At 35.5% G+C, this 17,749-nt stretch overlaps 3 protein-coding genes across 7 annotated transcripts in view; 2 read left to right on the forward strand and 1 right to left on the reverse strand.

The window, feature by feature from the left end:
* Csas (CMP-sialic acid synthase) overlaps positions 1 to 10,700 on the reverse strand; it is a 43,366-nt gene extending 32,666 nt beyond the window's left edge. Inside the window, exon 1 of the mRNA XM_080166056.1 lies at positions 10,697 to 10,700. The gene's annotated coding sequence lies outside the window, so the exon portion shown is untranslated. The remainder of the gene's footprint in view (positions 1 to 10,696) is intronic.
* LOC145323639 (uncharacterized) lies at positions 3,036 to 5,791 on the forward strand. The gene is made up of 3 exons (XM_080166041.1): positions 3,036 to 3,167; positions 3,427 to 3,707; positions 4,082 to 5,791. The coding sequence occupies exons 1-3, from the start codon at positions 3,107 to 3,109 to the stop codon at positions 5,342 to 5,344; spliced, it is 1,605 nt and encodes a 534-aa protein (XP_080022167.1). The 5' UTR covers positions 3,036 to 3,106; the 3' UTR covers positions 5,345 to 5,791.
* Positions 8,182 to 14,938, forward strand: LOC145323645 (short-chain-enoyl-CoA hydratase-like). Of its 5 annotated transcripts, none has more exons than XR_013881030.1 (11): positions 8,182 to 8,286; positions 8,662 to 8,755; positions 9,303 to 9,382; positions 10,378 to 10,492; positions 11,352 to 11,444; positions 11,691 to 11,796; positions 12,569 to 12,696; positions 13,102 to 13,199; positions 13,651 to 13,849; positions 14,127 to 14,408; positions 14,831 to 14,938. XR_013881030.1 is itself a non-coding variant. In XM_080166053.1 (10 exons), the coding sequence occupies exons 1-10, from the start codon at positions 8,197 to 8,199 to the stop codon at positions 14,134 to 14,136; spliced, it is 1,017 nt and encodes a 338-aa protein (XP_080022179.1). In that variant the 5' UTR covers positions 8,182 to 8,196; the 3' UTR covers positions 14,137 to 14,938. The 5 variants fall into 5 exon arrangements, 3 of the variants coding, with proteins under 3 accessions (XP_080022179.1, XP_080022177.1, XP_080022178.1); XR_013881031.1 differs by having other exon boundaries at positions 14,127 to 14,395; XM_080166053.1 differs by having other exon boundaries at positions 13,651 to 13,853; positions 14,127 to 14,938.
* Positions 14,939 to 17,749: the final 2,811 nt, after the last annotated feature.

Genomic DNA, 17,749 nt, shown 5'->3' on the forward strand with positions numbered 1-17,749 from the left:
TAATTTCTCGCCCACCAGACACTATTGACCTAAAGAACAATCGTAGCGCACGCAACCACATTACTTTTGTGAGAAATAAAACCCTAGAATGGTGTGAAAAGGGCTACGTCCAAAAAGTGGTTGACAAACCTAGGTTTGTCAATCCTTTGACAGTGGCTCAGAAGGTCGACACAGAGTCTGGAGATCTCAAGCTGCGGCAGTGTGTCGACCTCTGCCGCAGCCTCAACGACCACATCGCCAAGGAGTCTATGTCCATGGAGGACGTCAGCACAGTTCTTCCTAGAGTCACACCAGGGGCCTGGATGTCGGTCCTTGATGTGGCTAGTATGTACTGCCACCTCCACCTGGCCAAGGAGGCGAGGACCCTGTTTGGATTTGCAGTGGAGACACAAGCTGGGTTAAGAGAATTTTATGTTTGCCTCACCATGCCTTTTGGCACAGGTAATATTTGATTACAGTCACAATTCAAAAATTTTTTCTTGTCAATACAAGGAATATTCTATTTCTTTCGGCTGACGCGAGTCCACCCTGTGCAAATGACAAAATCTTCTTAATATGAATTCTTAGGCCGTTTTTTATCTTTCACATTCCGTCTTTTTACAACTTCACACAGATATTTCTTATAGGCCCTGCCACTTTTGTGATGGATAAGTTAATCCAGCCGATAAGAAGATTTTGTCATCTGCACGGGGTGGACTTCTCCTGTTTCGTCGACGACTCAATAAATCTCAGCCTAACCAGACTCAAAGCTCTAGCCTGTCTCAAGTTTATCAAGTTTGTTTTCAATTGTGCAGGCTGGGAACTCTCCATAGCCAAAACTAAAGGCCCAGCAACCATGATTCTTTACCTCGGTTTTCACATAAATAGCATTGACATGAAGATAGCTGCGCCGCAGCTCAAAGTGATCATCCTTATCAATGATATATCAAAGCTGGTTGAAAAGTTTAAGGCGGAAGGTCAGGTTCATTCCAAAGAATTGGCGCACATTTTGGGGGTAGCCTGCCACTTTTTAACCAGCCACGGTGATATATTGCGCATTTGTACGAGATCGTGTCAACAACAACTAGGCCTAACTGTACAAGAGCATGACTGGAATAGCTTTCTTAAGTTGTCAGACAAAATGATTTGGGAGCTCACGCATCTGAAAGATTTCGTATTAAGGTATTTCTCTCTTATCAATTAGAAAAAAGGACTCAATTTTTCTCTATAATTTTTCACGCCTCACTTTAGTCAGAATACATTAATTCTAGTTTCATTTGTAGAATTAATAAAATAATGTTTTTCAGGTTCAACGGTCAGCCTATTCGCAAACTGCACACAACTGTTCGTGTTCTCTTGCCCGCGGAGCAGGAGGTCTATCTCGGCCTGGTCGACCCTGCTGACGTTGACAAGTTGGCATCCATCATGGTTAGTGATTCCTCTGAAACCAAGGCCTACATATATGAGGCGGACCAACTAAGAGTGATAGAGGACTATCCCTTCGCATTAAATGAGCAACAACAGAGCAGCACTTATCGAGAGCTGCTCGCAGTGTATCGTATTTTTCTTCACAATGAAAAATTCTTGCAGCTCAATAAAGGACATTCTGTGGCTTGGCTAACGGACAATAGGGCTCTAGTCAGTATTTTGCAAAGGGGTTCTCGCGTCGACCAAATACAGCAGCTAGCCATGGACATTACTGTCACTCAAGTCCGTTATGACATAAGAATTATACCCGTATGGCAACGCCGTAGTACGTTGCTGCTCCGGATAGCCGACGACGGCAGTAAGTCGGACAATACAGATGAGTGGGGGTTGTCGGACACACATTATAAGTTCATTTGTGACAAATTTGACATTCACCCTTCTTTCGACTTAATGGCTACATCTAGCAATACTAAATGCGAATACTTTTATTCAAAATTACCCGACGCAGCAGCATCGGGAGTCAATGTTTTTCTGCAAAATCTAAGCCCGGCCGTCACTTATTTTGCATGCCCGCCAGTTAAGAGTATTATCCCTTTAATGCATAAATTGTTAGATCAGCCAGGTTTGACATGTCTCCTAGTAGTTCCGTTCTGGCCTTCTGCTAGTTTTTGGGCATTATTTGTAGACTTAGGTCGTTTCAGGCCATTTATTAAAAAGATGTTTGTGTTCCAGGCCACTTTTATTGCGGCTCCTGACAAGTGTATTTTTAAAAACGAAGCAAATTTTTCCATGGCTGCTTTCTTGATAAATTCCTAGGGGTTTCATTCTAATCTATAGGCACACTATTGCCCAGAGATCTTTCATTATGTTGTTCTTGTCATTAGGATATATAAACTCATAATTTCAGTTAATACACCCCAGAAATTTATCTTAGAAATAGTCAGAGTAAAAATATGCATTTTTATCGTTAAAACTCACTTTTATTTATCATGTTCAGTATTCAAAGTGTTGATTTTTAGTTACAGGCTATTTAGCTCGGCCACGGATTAATAAAATACATTTAATACGTTAATTGTTTATTTCTATAAGCTGGCTTTTTTACACAATACCTTAAATCCAGATTCGAGTTTTCTGGCCTGTAACATGAATCATCACACATTGTTTGTTTTATTTTACAGCAAGGAGAAAATCTTTTAGATATTATTAGGCCCATCCGTCAAAATTTTATAAAGAAAATCCTAAATCCTGTGATAATTTTGTACAAAGATCATTTTGACCAAATCTTTGCATCTCAGCAATATATCAGTATTCTTGTTACCAAATATTTTAGACACGAGCTTACCTTTAGATCTATTTTTCTAAATTTTATGAAAATTCATACCTGTGATACCACCAAAGTATTTAATGTTGTTTATCAACACCAGTGCTACTAGTAAAACTTTATTCAATAAAAAGGCACTATGGACATTCTGTAAAGAAGTTTTTTACCATTTATTTTCATCGCAATATCTGTCAGTCAATATACCAGTCTTGACTACAGACATCACATACAAAATAATAGTCATTGATATTAGGAAAATCTTTCTTTATTAGAATGTCTTTAGATCCATGTGTATATTCTATGTTCTCATGGCATATATCCATTTCAGACGTTTTCTAGAGGCCCCAGTATATCTTGAACCGATCGTTTTTTATAAAAATGCCTAGACCTGGATATGATCCCGCGGCCAGAGCCAGACTACTTCAGCGCAAAGTCAAAGGTGAGCACATATCCTAAAAAATGTTTGTACTCTCGGACCCAGGTCTTTTCACCATCAATTTTGCGTTCTTTCCACGATACTTTCTTACTATTATTTCCGTCAAAATGACATGTGTACAATGAAGAAGTATAAAAAACATAGAATTGATTTCTCAAGACAACTATTTCTAAGAACGAAATTGGACCGTACAAATCGTCGAATTGCGTAGATTCGCCACGAATACAGGTTTATGTTCTTTAATTCTGTGTCCATTTTTCAGCGGGCGCAGCCCTTCCAACGGGCATGACTCGAAGAGGAGCCCTGAGTGCAATCAAGGCAGTGGCACTGTTAAATCTATCACCTTCCCGGATGAGAGACGCGCAATTATTGTGCGCCGCACGTTCCAAGTCCACCTCTGCTATACATAATCACGTCATCAATTACTACATTGGATTCTTAAGAAAGCGTGGTTTACCAGTCTACACTTTTGATGAGAGGACTCTCATCTCCTTTCTGCACTATTGCGAGGACACAAAGAAGACCTACTCGTTCATGAAGCAAGTAAGCAATTCAGTTTTATTTATTTTGCACATAGTTATGGCGATTTCAAGGCATCATGTGTCTCTAATGCTTTTTTACCTAATTTTTTGACAACATTTTCTCTAAAAAATACCCACGTTTTTTGGAATTTTTTGAAATTCACTTAACCGTTTCGAGGACCCAGATTTATCGGGAAAAATTGGATCATATATTATTTATTTAATTACATTTTTTGACAAAAAGTTTTATCCAATTCATGTTAGCATAGATTTTCGTTTATAATCTATTGTTCCAATGCAGTTTGATTCAAATACCACGCTTTTCACCAGATAAACAATTGATAAAGAATTTTTCGCCACTGACTTGACAGAATTGAAACGGTTTAATTTTTTCAGGTCGCTGGATCAATGCGGAGCTGGCTGTACATACTCGAAAAGCCTATGACGGAGTTTTCCAACCGCGCACAGAGGATCCTCGAGGGCGTTATCCGCAGAGCCTCAGTCGAACGAAGGCCGGTGAAGAAGGCAACGCCCATCCCACAGGACGTCATGAGGAGAGCCCTGCTCAGGTTAGTAAGGGGATATCAAAGCGTGTGGGACATACCCCTTCCAGAATTTCGCGCCTGCGTCGCCCTGATCCTTCAGTTCCATCACTTCGTGAGGCTGGGGGATCTGGACGAGCTGCGGGCCTGCCACATCAGCAAAGATGTGGTAGGTGGGACAGAATTTTTAAAGGTCACTTATCCCAAGAGAAAGAATGATCAAGAGCGATCCGGAGCCGAATCGCTCTTGTTTGCAGAGGAAGGGGAGCTTTGTCCAGTGAAATTGATATCCCTTTACTACCAAAGGTGCGGGTTTCACTTCTTTGATGGGCGTTGCCTGGACACCAACTTTGTCTTCTGCAGGACAAACTGCGTATACACGCCCGAGGGGAAACAAACTGTGTCCGACGGACGGTTTACAATATCCGTGGGGACAATGCTTAGGGACATTCAGAGGATTTGCGCCGGCGCTGGTTACGGAGGGAAAATCGGAAGAAAGAGCGGCAAGATGGCAGGGGTTTCCGCTGCCTGCAATGCCGGTCTTTCTGATGAAGCCCTCCGTGATAAGGGCCGTTGGAAGTCCACTGAAATGTCCAAGCATTATCGCCAACATACGCTCGCATATTTACAAGCCTTAAGCTCTTGCATTTCCATGGACGACAACAGCAACGGCCTGCAGGCAGCTCGGAGGGGTAATCAACCCATTTTTAGAAATTGCGCCATAAAGAGAGGCTTATCTTCCCCACCACCTCATTTGTCAGCACGGGAAACATCCCCCAGGACTTCTCCACCTCGAAATCTGCCAAAGCCGGTGTTCACCCAACCGCCGCCAAGAGCATCACCAGATTTCACTCAGCCGCCACCTACACCTCTCAGCAGGCGTTTTAGACAGCCACCGCCCCCAGTGCCGCAGTCAACTAAAGTCACGGCTTCAGCCAGATTATTTCGCACGCCTAAACATTACGGCATGCGGACTGCGACAGGAACAGTGCAGGGGATCCAGCTGATTTCGCCTTTCAGCCAACCAGCCCACTACGTCGACGACACGGTCTACCACCAGAGGGGCTTTAACCGCGACGGCGCAGCTATCCGCACCTGGCTTCCCAACCAATACTAGTGCCATTTGTTCCATTTAAACTCACGCAATTTCGCAGCACAAAACGTTTTCATCCGGGATATTTTTCGCCACGAATGGCGGTCCTTTAATTCCATTCTAAAAAAACCTTTTTAGGCCCATTTTTTCCAAAATTTTATGTTGCTTTTTTATATGAAAATTCTCACTTAGTCAGATATCATAACCGTTTCTTCGACAGTTTAGTTAAAATACGAATTTTTATCTTAAACGGAAAAAAAAAATACGGTTTTATCGAATACTTTAGTACAATTTAGACCCATTTATTTCGAAATTTATTAAATGAAAATTCATCTTGACAATCGTAGGAGCTATCAAGTATTATTTATCGAAAATTAATATGTGTCAGATCTCTAAACCAGTGCAAAAACTACTCTAATCATATCATGTACAAATGTATCAAGAAAATTATAATAAATTATGAAAAATATATTTTGAATTTTGTCAATTTTTTACAGAATTTCTTAATTAAATTCGTGTACGAGTTTCGAAGCTCTATTCTCAGCAATTTTTGGTCTGAATACATAGCGTTCGTCGAATTTAAGTCAACTCTGAATCGAACACACGATCCAAGTCAACCAGTTCACCACTTACTTACATTATAATGTCGAATTTTCTTCGAAGAATCTTATTTTGCCGCACTTGATAGCATTCGGACAGAATTTTTTCGAGCCCTGAGTATGTTTTTTCGATTTTCCATCGCATAATAGTTTTCGAACACTTCGAATAGAATATCTCGCGTAGTTATTCCAAATACTTAAACAAAAAAGACAAGGACATATACTTTGAACGTCAACACACATTCTCGCTTTTCAAGGAAGCAAACATTTCTTTTAAACTTTTGATAAAAGTCTATTTTCGAAATCTTTGACAAACACGAATTTTAACACCAATGCTCGATAAAATGGATAAGAAAATTTGCCATTTTCGAAGGACAGAAGTTAAGATATTCGACCCTTCAGGTTTTCTAAAATATTATGCCATACCCAAAACTTCATTTTTTATTGAGGGACGAATGTTTTATCCGAATTCTTTCGATTGTGGCGAGAACTTACTGTCGAAATTACGAATCGGTGACAAAGGGACTCGATCCAAGGTTCTCAACATCTTCGAATTATAGGGAGACTTGATGTTAAGTTTATGACATAACATTTATGTGGAGTCATAAACAAATATTTGTTTACTCCCGCTCAGCTGATTTTTTCTGCTAAGATCGTCGTCTTTTACAACAGGGGCTACAAAATTTTAACATAATATTTGGTAAAATATATAAAAATGTATCAATCTTTACCTTTTAATGTTGTCTTTCTGTTTTTAGAGAAATGAATTTCCGTGTATAGAAATTTTTGTTTTTAAATAATGTTTGGCCCCTGACATTGAGGTTAAAATCTGCCTTGTTTATTATGACGAATTTTCATGCACAAATATTTTGATTTTGAAAAAGTGAGATTATTTAAAATGGTTTTAATTTTGTGACTTTAGTGTTAGTTATTAGAAATTAAAAATATTTATGCTTATTACGAATTCTGACACTAACGTTGACATTTGTTAATCTAGAAATACTCTCTCTTTTTTATAAAGAAGTTTTCAAAATATCAAGATTTTAAAATTATATACTCTCTTAATATATGGATCAATTTTATGAATCTTATTTTTACCAAATAGGCAATAATGCATTTGATGGAAGTATTGATGGAATTTACCTCTTGCATGAATAAAATGATGACAACATCTATAAGTGGCGAAGGGGGTGGTATGTTTCATCTTCTTGGGGGGTTGGGGGTGTCACATCCCCCAAGAAAATAGTTATAAACCTTCCCGGGACCTGAAAAGCTACCCTTTTAAGGAGAACCCGATCGGTTCAGCGGTTAGCGAGATCCTTCGGTACAAACAGACAGACAGACATCGTTCAACTTTGCATTATAGGTTGCTCATACGTTTGTTTTTAGTCATAGCAAGAAATTACAAGTATCTCCTCTCGATTGTTATCTTTTTATTGTTGTATTTTAATCAAATTTCTAATCTAAAGCAAATATTGACTGCTTTTTGTTTTGAGTATACATTACATGCATACGACATGAGTTCTATGGGCTCATGCAGTGCTGTGATGAGAGTTAGAGTTCAAGTTCAATTTCGGTAATTCGAATTTCTCAGGCGCAACTTCCTCCTAGTCATGCAAGAAGTGAGATTATTGAGTAGTTTAGATGCATAATTGTCAAATGCATAGCATCAGAACGACCTTTATCCCAATCTTCTTTGCTGTAGTGAGTGTAATATATCACGGTGACTTAATTTAGGACACTTGCCATACTTGGCAAAAGGGTGAGGTAATAAAGAGTAGCTTCAAGAGACACCGTGTCAAGTTTTAATATGCCTTTATGTGGAGCTTTAGCTGGCCCTAGTGACTTTACAAAAGTTACAGGTCCGTCCAACTCCCATGACCTATTAGATCCAAACACTTTAAATAATATCCACATAAACTATAAGTATTTGTAGTGTTGTAAATTGGATAAGAGAACAAAAAAAAACTTTGTCGAGTGCAATAATTTATGCAGTATTTTTTTTGTAACATCTTGTATTTTACAATTTGTTCAAAATGGGTGCGCCAGTTTGTATTCATTTAGTATTTATCGGTTTTTAAATCACATAAAATTATTTTTTTTTATCCTTTTTATATAATTATAGTTTTTAGATCCATATATTAACTGAAACAATTTATTTGTCTGCTTTAGTGATGTTTTGTATAATATAGGAACGATGAACCTTACTAAAAGGCATTGGGTGCATTTTAATATGTATGCAGCAATGCTATAAGTATTTAATTTCAGATATAAGCTATGTCTAAAACACTAACAAGATTACACAGGCTAAGACAGCTGCATAAAAGTTCTTGCATAAGAGGCTTGTCTGCTTTTGCACCTAATTTTAGGAATGTATTCTAATATCTAATTATGGGACACTTTAAGGAACACAGAAAGCTAAAACTTTAGTTAATTCCCAGAAACCTAGAAGACGAATTATTTTTTGAGTCACTATGTCAATATTAAAAAGAAACATTCAGAAATATCGGTTAATGCCTAGTTTTTTTATGATAAGGCAAAATATGGAGATATTGTTTTTAAAATTAGGCCTCATAATACCTCTTTAGGGGTATATGTGTATGCAATTTAGTTTTACGTGATAAATCTAAGTGTCCCCTACACATTTTTTTTACAAATCAATTAATTATTAACTTTAATGTTTAATTTTATTCTATACTAAGTATCTATAAGAAAAGAAACCTAGAATATGTTATTGTTAAAAGATTAAGTCCTGTTGAAAATTTTGGTTTCATCAAAACAAATCTAAATCTTCCAACTGTAAGAAACTTTTCTGATGAAGCTCCTACAAGTTCAGGTATCTTTACATAGGACTTGATTTTTAAAGCGAAGCTTTTCGAAATTTGGGTTGATCCAAACGTCCTTAAAGGATAGCTCTTATGTTAAAGCATATTAATATTGTCGAAGCAATATCCAACTTACCATAATGATTCCTGTAACAATTGTTTCCTGTAACAGTTAAGGACAAATCATTTTTTTCATATCTTCTTTAGGTTAGTTTAGCGTAAGTAAAGTATAAAAGAGACCCCAAGTAATAGCATCTCGTAGGAATAGAGCTCCACAGGGGCTTAAATTAAGTCTGGACTGATAATGGCAAGTGTCCTATAATACACCCGTTCTCATGTATATCCTTAATCGCCTATTGTATAAAGCAGTAAGATTTGTTGTTTGTCAGTTGATATCTCACTATGACTTTAATGATTGAGTTTTTCAAATAGGTTGAGAGATGAATTTAGGCTATTTTTTCTTATTTAAAGACTTGGGTTGGTTTTAGGCTAAAGACGTATCTACTAGTTTAGAAAAAACAAAATTTTATACCTATAATATACATTCTTTTTTTTTAGAAGAGGAGCCTGCAGTAAAACCCGAGGAAATTGTAATAACAGAAAAATATGAATCTCTTCATATCATGACAATTGGAATCAACAGGAAAAGAGTGAATTGATTATTTTTTTATTAGTTCAATACCTATACAATATAATTGTTTTGATCTCATTATAAAGAATTTTTGCAATCGGTTGTATGCACTGTCTATTGCAATGCATTGAACAACACCCATGTATTTTATTAGTAGTTCTATTAGGAGTGTTTAATTAGTTTTAATTTAAGTCTAGATAAAACATTAAACCCTCTCCCCGCCTACTGGAAGATCGTACTGCCCAATAAATGAGGACTAAAGACTACAGTAGCAACCCAAATTGACGACATAATTTCCTCTGTCATAATCTCTACATATATATTAAATCCATTATTGCAAATATCAAACTTATGAATCAACAAACTTCACTTTCCTTCTTAATTCCATAAAAATGGGATGGTAAAATAAAAAAAAAATTTCAAATTTCAAAGTTGCATTGATATTACCTATACCTACCTACAATTACAAATAAATAAAACCCATTGGGTTTATTTTAGATTATAATAATATGCCATTGGTAGAAATACCTCTCATTTAAAAGAACTTACTTTATAAACTATTGTTCTTAAACCGTCTTAACTTATCACAGAACATGATAAAAGACGACTGATTTTGTACGGTTTGCAAAAATTTATTGATGATAACAAGAAAGTTATGATCGTCTTAAATTTTTTTAATTCTCGTTCTGTTCAAAATTGTATTCGAATTTTGTTCCAATTGTCTCAATTTACGGATTCATTCGACACAGAATCTGAGCTAACAAACATAATCTAAACGAATATAATATTTTTTTCTCTGGAATAATTGGCGGATTTATCCGAAGCAGTATCGGTTGATATAATAATTTTTCATTCCTCCCTCTATGTTTATTTTTTATTTTTCTATTAATTTACTTGGACAAAAAGTCAACCAACTGAAAAATCATATAAGCTGATAACAATATTCCCTATCAGCAAATAAAAAATCTTTAGTTAACATATTTGATTACTCTTATTACTAAAAACAGACCTACAAAAAGAAATAGCGTAAACGAAGCGACTGCAGAAAAGCTGAAAACGGCTTTTATGGAGTTTGAAAAGGATGACAACATGTATTGTGCTGTTTTTCATGGCCTAGGTAAGTACCTAAGTTAGGGGGGGATCTACTTAGAATTCTCGTAAAACAAAGTGTTTATTAGATACCCGAGAAAGGTAAAAATGAATTTAGTTTCATAATGTGAATCAGGTAGTTTTAAACGTACTAAACATTTTGTTCTTAATGTAGACCCCCCTCCCTCATTCAAAGGATACTTTTTCTTTATAGTTAATTTTTTTTTGTAGATAAGTTTTTCTAAGATATACTTGTCTTGCCATTTCTCTTTATACAATATCTTTTTACAGTTTTTTTTCTTGATACAATTGTCCTTGTTTGTTTAAACGACTACTTCACTTTCAAGACGAAACTTTTTACAATTTAGGTGAGTTCGACTGTCCTAATGTTCGTAACGGAGAGCTCTTATTAATATAGGCATGTCAGCATTGTCCTAACTCCTATCATTTTCAAACTACTTTATTTCTATTCCTATAACAATAAAATTCTATTAAAAATGTAGTGAGTAGTGACTCTATAACTATATTTTTTACCAATAATTTCATTTGATAATATTTTTTAGCCTTTTGTAAACATTTTATGATTATCTATTTACTCAATATTCAAAATATTGATTCCTCTGTCGATTAAACACCGTCTGTTCGCTTTTTTAATTTTATCACTCTTTTTATTTTTTTTTATCTGTCAACGTATTTCCAAATTAAAATATTTATTTCTCTCTCAAAAGTATACGTTATTCAGGAAAGGTTTTACTAAAAAATGTATGGCTTTTAAATAGATAATGCAAAATGGTCTTAGGTCTACCTAGGTCCAAACACTTAGAAACAATGGCTACACACACAAAATTGTCGTTACTTTTAGACATTATCCTTTTACAATTTTTAAGGTGGTAACTTCTGTGCCGGCTATGATCTGGAAGAGTTAGCCGAACTTGAAGAAAATCTGGCAAATAAAGTTGCAGAAATGCTTATGGACCAAGGTATAATAATATGAAAATAAGGATGACAAAATTCATGAGTAGCAAAGCACATAAATAGGAAAATGTTAAGCTACTAAGAATCAATAATAAATTCTGTGAACTTGGTAAATAATGAGAATATATAGTTTTGCCGAGAGATAGAATGAACAGTTAAGACTTCATGACAAACTTTAAGAAATTAAAGTGTTGTTTTGTTTGATAATGCGTCTCATTTATTGTTATAAAGTCTATAACTTTTTATTGTAGGTCCAATGGGTCCAACAAAGATGGTGATAAGCAAACCTTTGATAGCTGCTATAGATGGATATTGTGTTGCGGGTGGTCTTGAGCTTGCACTTATGTGCGATCTCAGGTAGAGATCACTGCAATGACAAGATATAAACAAGGATGACAACATCCATATGTAGCGAAGTACAAAAAAAATATTTGAAAAGTATAAAAGCACTGTTACCGCAATGGATTTTTTTTGTGGATTATCCTCCTTAAGGATAGTAAACGAAAATAGGCCAAATACAAGAGCCATAAATTCTGACCATGGAGTGATAAGCTTTCAAATTCCAGTGAAAAGAACAGAACTATCCAGAAATGTATTCAGTGTTAGAGCAGCTAAATTCTGGAATGATCTTCCTGTTCATGTGAAAAAGGCCGTGACTTTATCTACATTCAAGAAAAGACTTGATAGTTATATTCAGACTTTGGCCTAGATATTCAGACCTCTTACATGACCCTACTTGGGTTCTTAAGAGTAAAATAACAATAAACAATAAACAAGGATGGAAATGTTGACAGGAAGTTCCAGTCGTGTATTTTGAATAGGAGCTGAGAAAATCTAGTCGCCTCTTCTTCGTGTCTTACCTACGAATAGACGGACATTTGGAACTAAAGAGTAGCTTCGCTACGAAATATAACCAAAATAACCCTCCTCCCCTCCAAAAACTTTCTTTTAATTTTAACAATAAACCTTTAATATTAAAATTGAAAGTTGAGGGTCATCTAGTGGCTTCTAGAGGCGTAGCCTCTTCTAGTATATGTAAATACAATAATGAAATAGAAAATTTTAAAAGATTAATTTTGGCATTTAAGTAGTTTTATATTTACTACCTACCTATTTTTAATTTATCTAGAATTGCAGAAGAAAACTCGAAGCTTGGGTTCTTGAATCGACGATTTGGCGTCCCTTTGATTGATGGGGGCACAGTCAGACTACCAGAACTTATTGGATTAAGCAGAGCTTTGGATTTAATACTTACAGGTTTATTTATTTGATTTTGGGCCGAACCACTCAATCAATTCAATTCCGGTTGTCAGAAATTAAACTTTATATTATACTTAATAACATCTATCTATTCTTCTTATCAATCTACACGTCAGTTAATTTTATATTAATAAGGGAATGTTTGCTGTGGGATTTCGCTAACTGCTAGACCATTATGGTTCTTTTTTACAGTGAAACTTAAAGGTTCAGAGAAGGTTTATAATTATTGTTTGTTAGTGTAGAGTAACTCCACCCTCCCAAGAGAAAAAGATCCTGGAGAAAATACCACCTCAAAATTTTTTATTTTCAAAACTAAAATTAAAATTGGAGAAAATCAAGTGCAGATCATTATTATATATTATTTAAATCTATTTCATATATCTGTGACTATCGACTTTTTAGGAAGATTGGTGGACCCTAAGGAAGCCTGTGATTGGGGTCTAGTTAACAGAGTAGTGGCCACTGGAACTGCCTTTGGACAAGCTTTTAACATGGCCAAGGTGAGACCTTACTTATTAATGCAATGTTACAGGAAGGTAGAGGACATTGGGCTGTTTTTGCACTGGTCCCCAAAGTTAACGTTATATTAACGTTTTTCTATTCATTGCCGTACAATTTTTATCATATTTTGATTGGTTGGTTCATTAAGTTGAATGTTCAAACGTTTCAACCAATAATATTTTTCTACAAAATAAATATTTTTTTGTACCATCATTGGGAATGTACATAAATTCATTGGTCATTGTCTTATCCCTTTAGATCCCTGGCAATGTTATGTAATGTAAAAGTACTACAATTAAATATATAAATGTATGTATAGATGATTTTTTTATGTCTTCACGTCATTTGTAGGGACCTTTCAAACAGTAGTCTTTTAAACGTTTGCTTTTGTTTAAAGGAATCTTAGCTTTATAAATAAAACAAAAAAAGTTTATTATTCATTTTTTTCAGGAAATAGTCAAGTTCCCCCAAGAATGTTTACGCTGTGATCGCGACTCCGCCTACCATGCAACCTTCAGCGCAAAGGATATTGACTCCGCCCTCGAATATGAGAGTGAAAATGCGGCAAAAGTTTTGACAACGGAGGCCATTTTGGGCGCGAAAAAGTTTATGGCGGGCTTGGGCAGGGGTGGCAAGTTTAATGTTAACCAGGAAGGGGTGTAATTTGATCCAGAAAAGATTGATTTTTAACTTTAATAAAACTGGCTTTATACTGTGTAGAAGATCTTTGATTTTTAATAGAAACTTCAATGCGGACAATTAATAACTATTTATTAAAGGAAAGTTTTCATGAAAAAAAAGTTTCAATATATTGTACCAATATGCAATTAAGATTTTAAGGTTTTTTTTAAGTAAGGTGACCTTTCAAAAATTATTCTTTCATGTTAGGTACATTTTGATGCATTTTTTTAATTACACCCAAAAATAGGTAAATGAGTCAACTGCCTGGCAAAAAGAACTAGAAGAAATGAAGAACAAGGATAAATAATTCCATCGTTGCTGTCTTAATGATATATTGAATTTTAACAGCATGGTTATGAAATATTATAGTATATTTTTATTTTTTATATTGCAAGTTCTCTAAGCAGCAAAATTATTTTTAATCATCAGCTATATATTGTTAATTGATAATCTAACTTTAGGCCTTACAAAACGTTAGCCTGGTGATTTTTATTATTAATATACTGCACACATAGTACACATTGGCAGTTAGAGGGGGCCTAATTTTCTATTTAAGAAATCTCGTAATCACAGAAAATCTCATTAGAAAAATCAATCATTCTTTTACAAGTATTTGTAGGGAAGGAGGGTTCAATGGAAAGTAATTTACACGGGTACCCTAGGTTTTATACCCATGGTTTCATATTCATTCGCTCTTAAACTTTGCGTCCATCTAGTAAATATTGATTGGTTAATTTTAAACTTACAGTGTCACTGTCCACCCTTTTCAAACAATAATTTTAGTCTACATAAGTGGTAATTTTGTTATTATCATGTGAGATGTATAATCAATATATCGTCCATTGTCTTGTCCCTTAAGATCAATGGGTATATGTAGCTGTTTTTACTAAATTCCCCAATAACGAGATTTCTCTTAATAAGAAACTTACCTCCTTTATCTTAAATCTAGTAAAAGAAACTCACAAAGCGCCAATCCACATTTATGCAAGACTCTTCGCATTAATGTAAACACATATTCTAGTTTATGAACAAAATTACATTGTTTATTTATTTCAGATTTAAAATGTTATGATATTTTAGAAAATAACAGAAATACTTTATTTTAAACTAGCGGCTTCGCCCCTAGCCTCTAGGGGCTTTGCCCCAAGAGGTTTGATCAAACCAATTTTTTTGTAATTTAGATTTTACAAAATAAATCTAAAAAAAAAGTCGACCGCACTATTTTAATTTTAGTTTTAAAAAGAATTTTTTTTTTTTTGGGGGGGGTATTTTTATTTTTTTTTTTTTTTTTTGGGGGGGGGGTTAGGGGTGTCCCACCCCCCAAGAAAATAGTTTTAAACCTTCCCGGGACCTATGAGAAGCTACCCTGTTAAGGAGAACCCGATCGGGATCGGTTCAGCGGTTAGCGAGATCCTTCGCTACAAACAAACAGACACACAGACAAACAAACAGACAGACATCGTTCTACTTTGTATTATAGATGTAACGTATTTTATTAAAAACTAGCGGCTTCGCCCCTAGCCTCTACGGGCTTTGCCCCAAGAGGTGATAAAAAAAAACTTAGGCGAAATTCCTAAAAGGACGAAGGAAATCTTCTAAATAAAAAAAAAATGGGGGGGATTTTTTTTATTTTTGGGGTGGTAGGGAGTGTCCCACCCCCCAAGAAAATAGCCTAAAACCACCACAGGACCAGTAGGTATATTCCCTGAAGAGTAGAATCCGATCGGTTCAGTAGTTACCGAGATCTTAAGGGACAGACGGACGGACAGACATCATTCTACTTTGTATTATAGATTAAGAAATATCCAGTCAGCGAAGCGCATCCGAAAATTTTGACACCCCCCATAAATCAAAATCGAGGAGGTGTGAGTCTTGTTGGGGTGTATAATAGACAATAAGAGGGGTGTTGTTATATTTTTTGAGGGGTCAACATAATCAACATTTCTATAGTAAAAAGATTTGCCTGTTAAATTTTATTTTTCCACCATCCTTAGGTATACTTAGTAGGGGTGAGACTTTTTTTTTACCCAGGACACAACTTTTAGGGGTGTTTATCAGGGTGGCGTGTTGGGGGAGGGGAGTACCTACTCCCCTTAAGTTTGTCAACCCCTACTTGAACGCCTCTGCTCTCATAATAAAATACAATTCAGACTTGAACGTCATACTATACCTAGAAATCTTACACCCAATATTAAAAAATCTAGACAATATTTTTATATTTTTGTTGGCATTTTATAACAAAACTAGCGGCTTCGCCCCTAGCCTCTAGGGGCTTCGCCCTATATAGTTATAGGAAGTCAACCCTTCTTAATAGAAATATTCAAAAAATATTCTTTGTTTAATTACTCTGTGGTAAACCCAGGTTGTGCGCTTTATGCACAAAAATTTTGATTTGTACAAATTTAACCCAATTTGTTTGCCGTATACACAAAAATTTCAATTCGTAAAAATTAAACCTAGGTTGTTCGCATACACAAAAATTTAAATTAAAAAAAAAAATATTTTTATTTTTTTTTCGGGGGGGGGGGGATTCATGGGGGCTTCGCCCCATGTTGCAGTGAGGTTCCCACACCCCAATTACTGGTTTTTGTTTACAAAAATTTTAAAAAATTAAAAATTTTGGAAGTGGGGATTTTTTTATTATTGGGGGGTTGGGGTGTCCCACCCCCCAAGAAAATAGCTTAAAACCACCAGAGGACCAGTAGGTATATTCCCAGAAGGGTAGAGCCCAATTTGATCAGCAGTTACTGAGATTTTACAAAAAATGTAAAAAAAAATTTGGGGGGGTTGGGGGTGTCCCACCCCCCCAAGAAAATAGCCTAAAACCACCACAGGACCAGTAGGTATATTCCCAGAAGAGTAGAATCCGATCGGTTCAGTGGTTACCAAGATCTTAAGGGACAGACAGACAGACGGACAGACATCAAGCTACTTTGTATTATCTACTAGCGGCTACGCCCCTAGAAGCCTCTAGGGGCCTTGCACTGCACACTGGTCTGAAAACGCAGTTTTGGGTCAACAATTCGTTTTCAGCCGTCTCTTGGCCGATTTTAATGCCCAATACAGCAAATTGGGGGTTTTAGGGGTCAGGGAGTCCATTTATGAGAAAAAAAATACATGACCTCAAAGGTCAAAGACCGTTAAAATGACCTTTAAAGTCTAATTTTTGCCGTTCCCGAGGTTTTATTGGACATTTAGGGCGGGAAGGAGTTGTTAAATCAAGAAGACTCTGAAATACTTTTTTGTAGACAATTGCATTGGCTAAATATCATGTGAAGTAAAAATTTTTGTAAGTATAACCAGTTTTTCACTAGCTGCAAATTTCAAATTTGCGCGATTTTTTTAATATCTTGATCATTTTATCTATATTGTCTTGATTTAATCCATTTAAAAATCAGTTTAATCAATTGTTATTCCTGCAGTAAAGGCTATAGCGCGCCAATGAATGCGTTTGTTAATCGTTTATGTTTTGAATTTGTGTATGTATTCTCGGTTATTACTATGTATTGTATAACCTCAGTCTAAGTACACACACACACACACACACAAGTACTCGCATAGCGTAGCAGACAGACTTACGAAGATAAATAAAGAGTAGGCTGAAAGAATAATATCAATTATATGAATATAAAACAATAAAATTGACATTTAGAAATTTATTTTAACTAATCTACATGAAATATAACAGATTTTTATACTATTTAGCTATTTCGTATGTTTTCATTTTGTTTCTCAGATATTACTCCGCAAAAATAGATCCTTCCCCCCTCTACGCGTTCGGAATAATTTTAAATTATAACATTGATGAAATTTAATCGATCTAATAGTTTTTAAGATATTGCACAAAACGAACAAAACCGGATGCCAT

The sequence above is a fragment of the Acartia tonsa genome, chromosome 7, assembly GCF_053477335.1.
Source record: "Acartia tonsa isolate MP-2025a chromosome 7, ASM5347733v1, whole genome shotgun sequence".
Classification (NCBI taxonomy): domain Eukaryota; kingdom Metazoa; phylum Arthropoda; class Copepoda; order Calanoida; family Acartiidae; genus Acartia; species Acartia tonsa.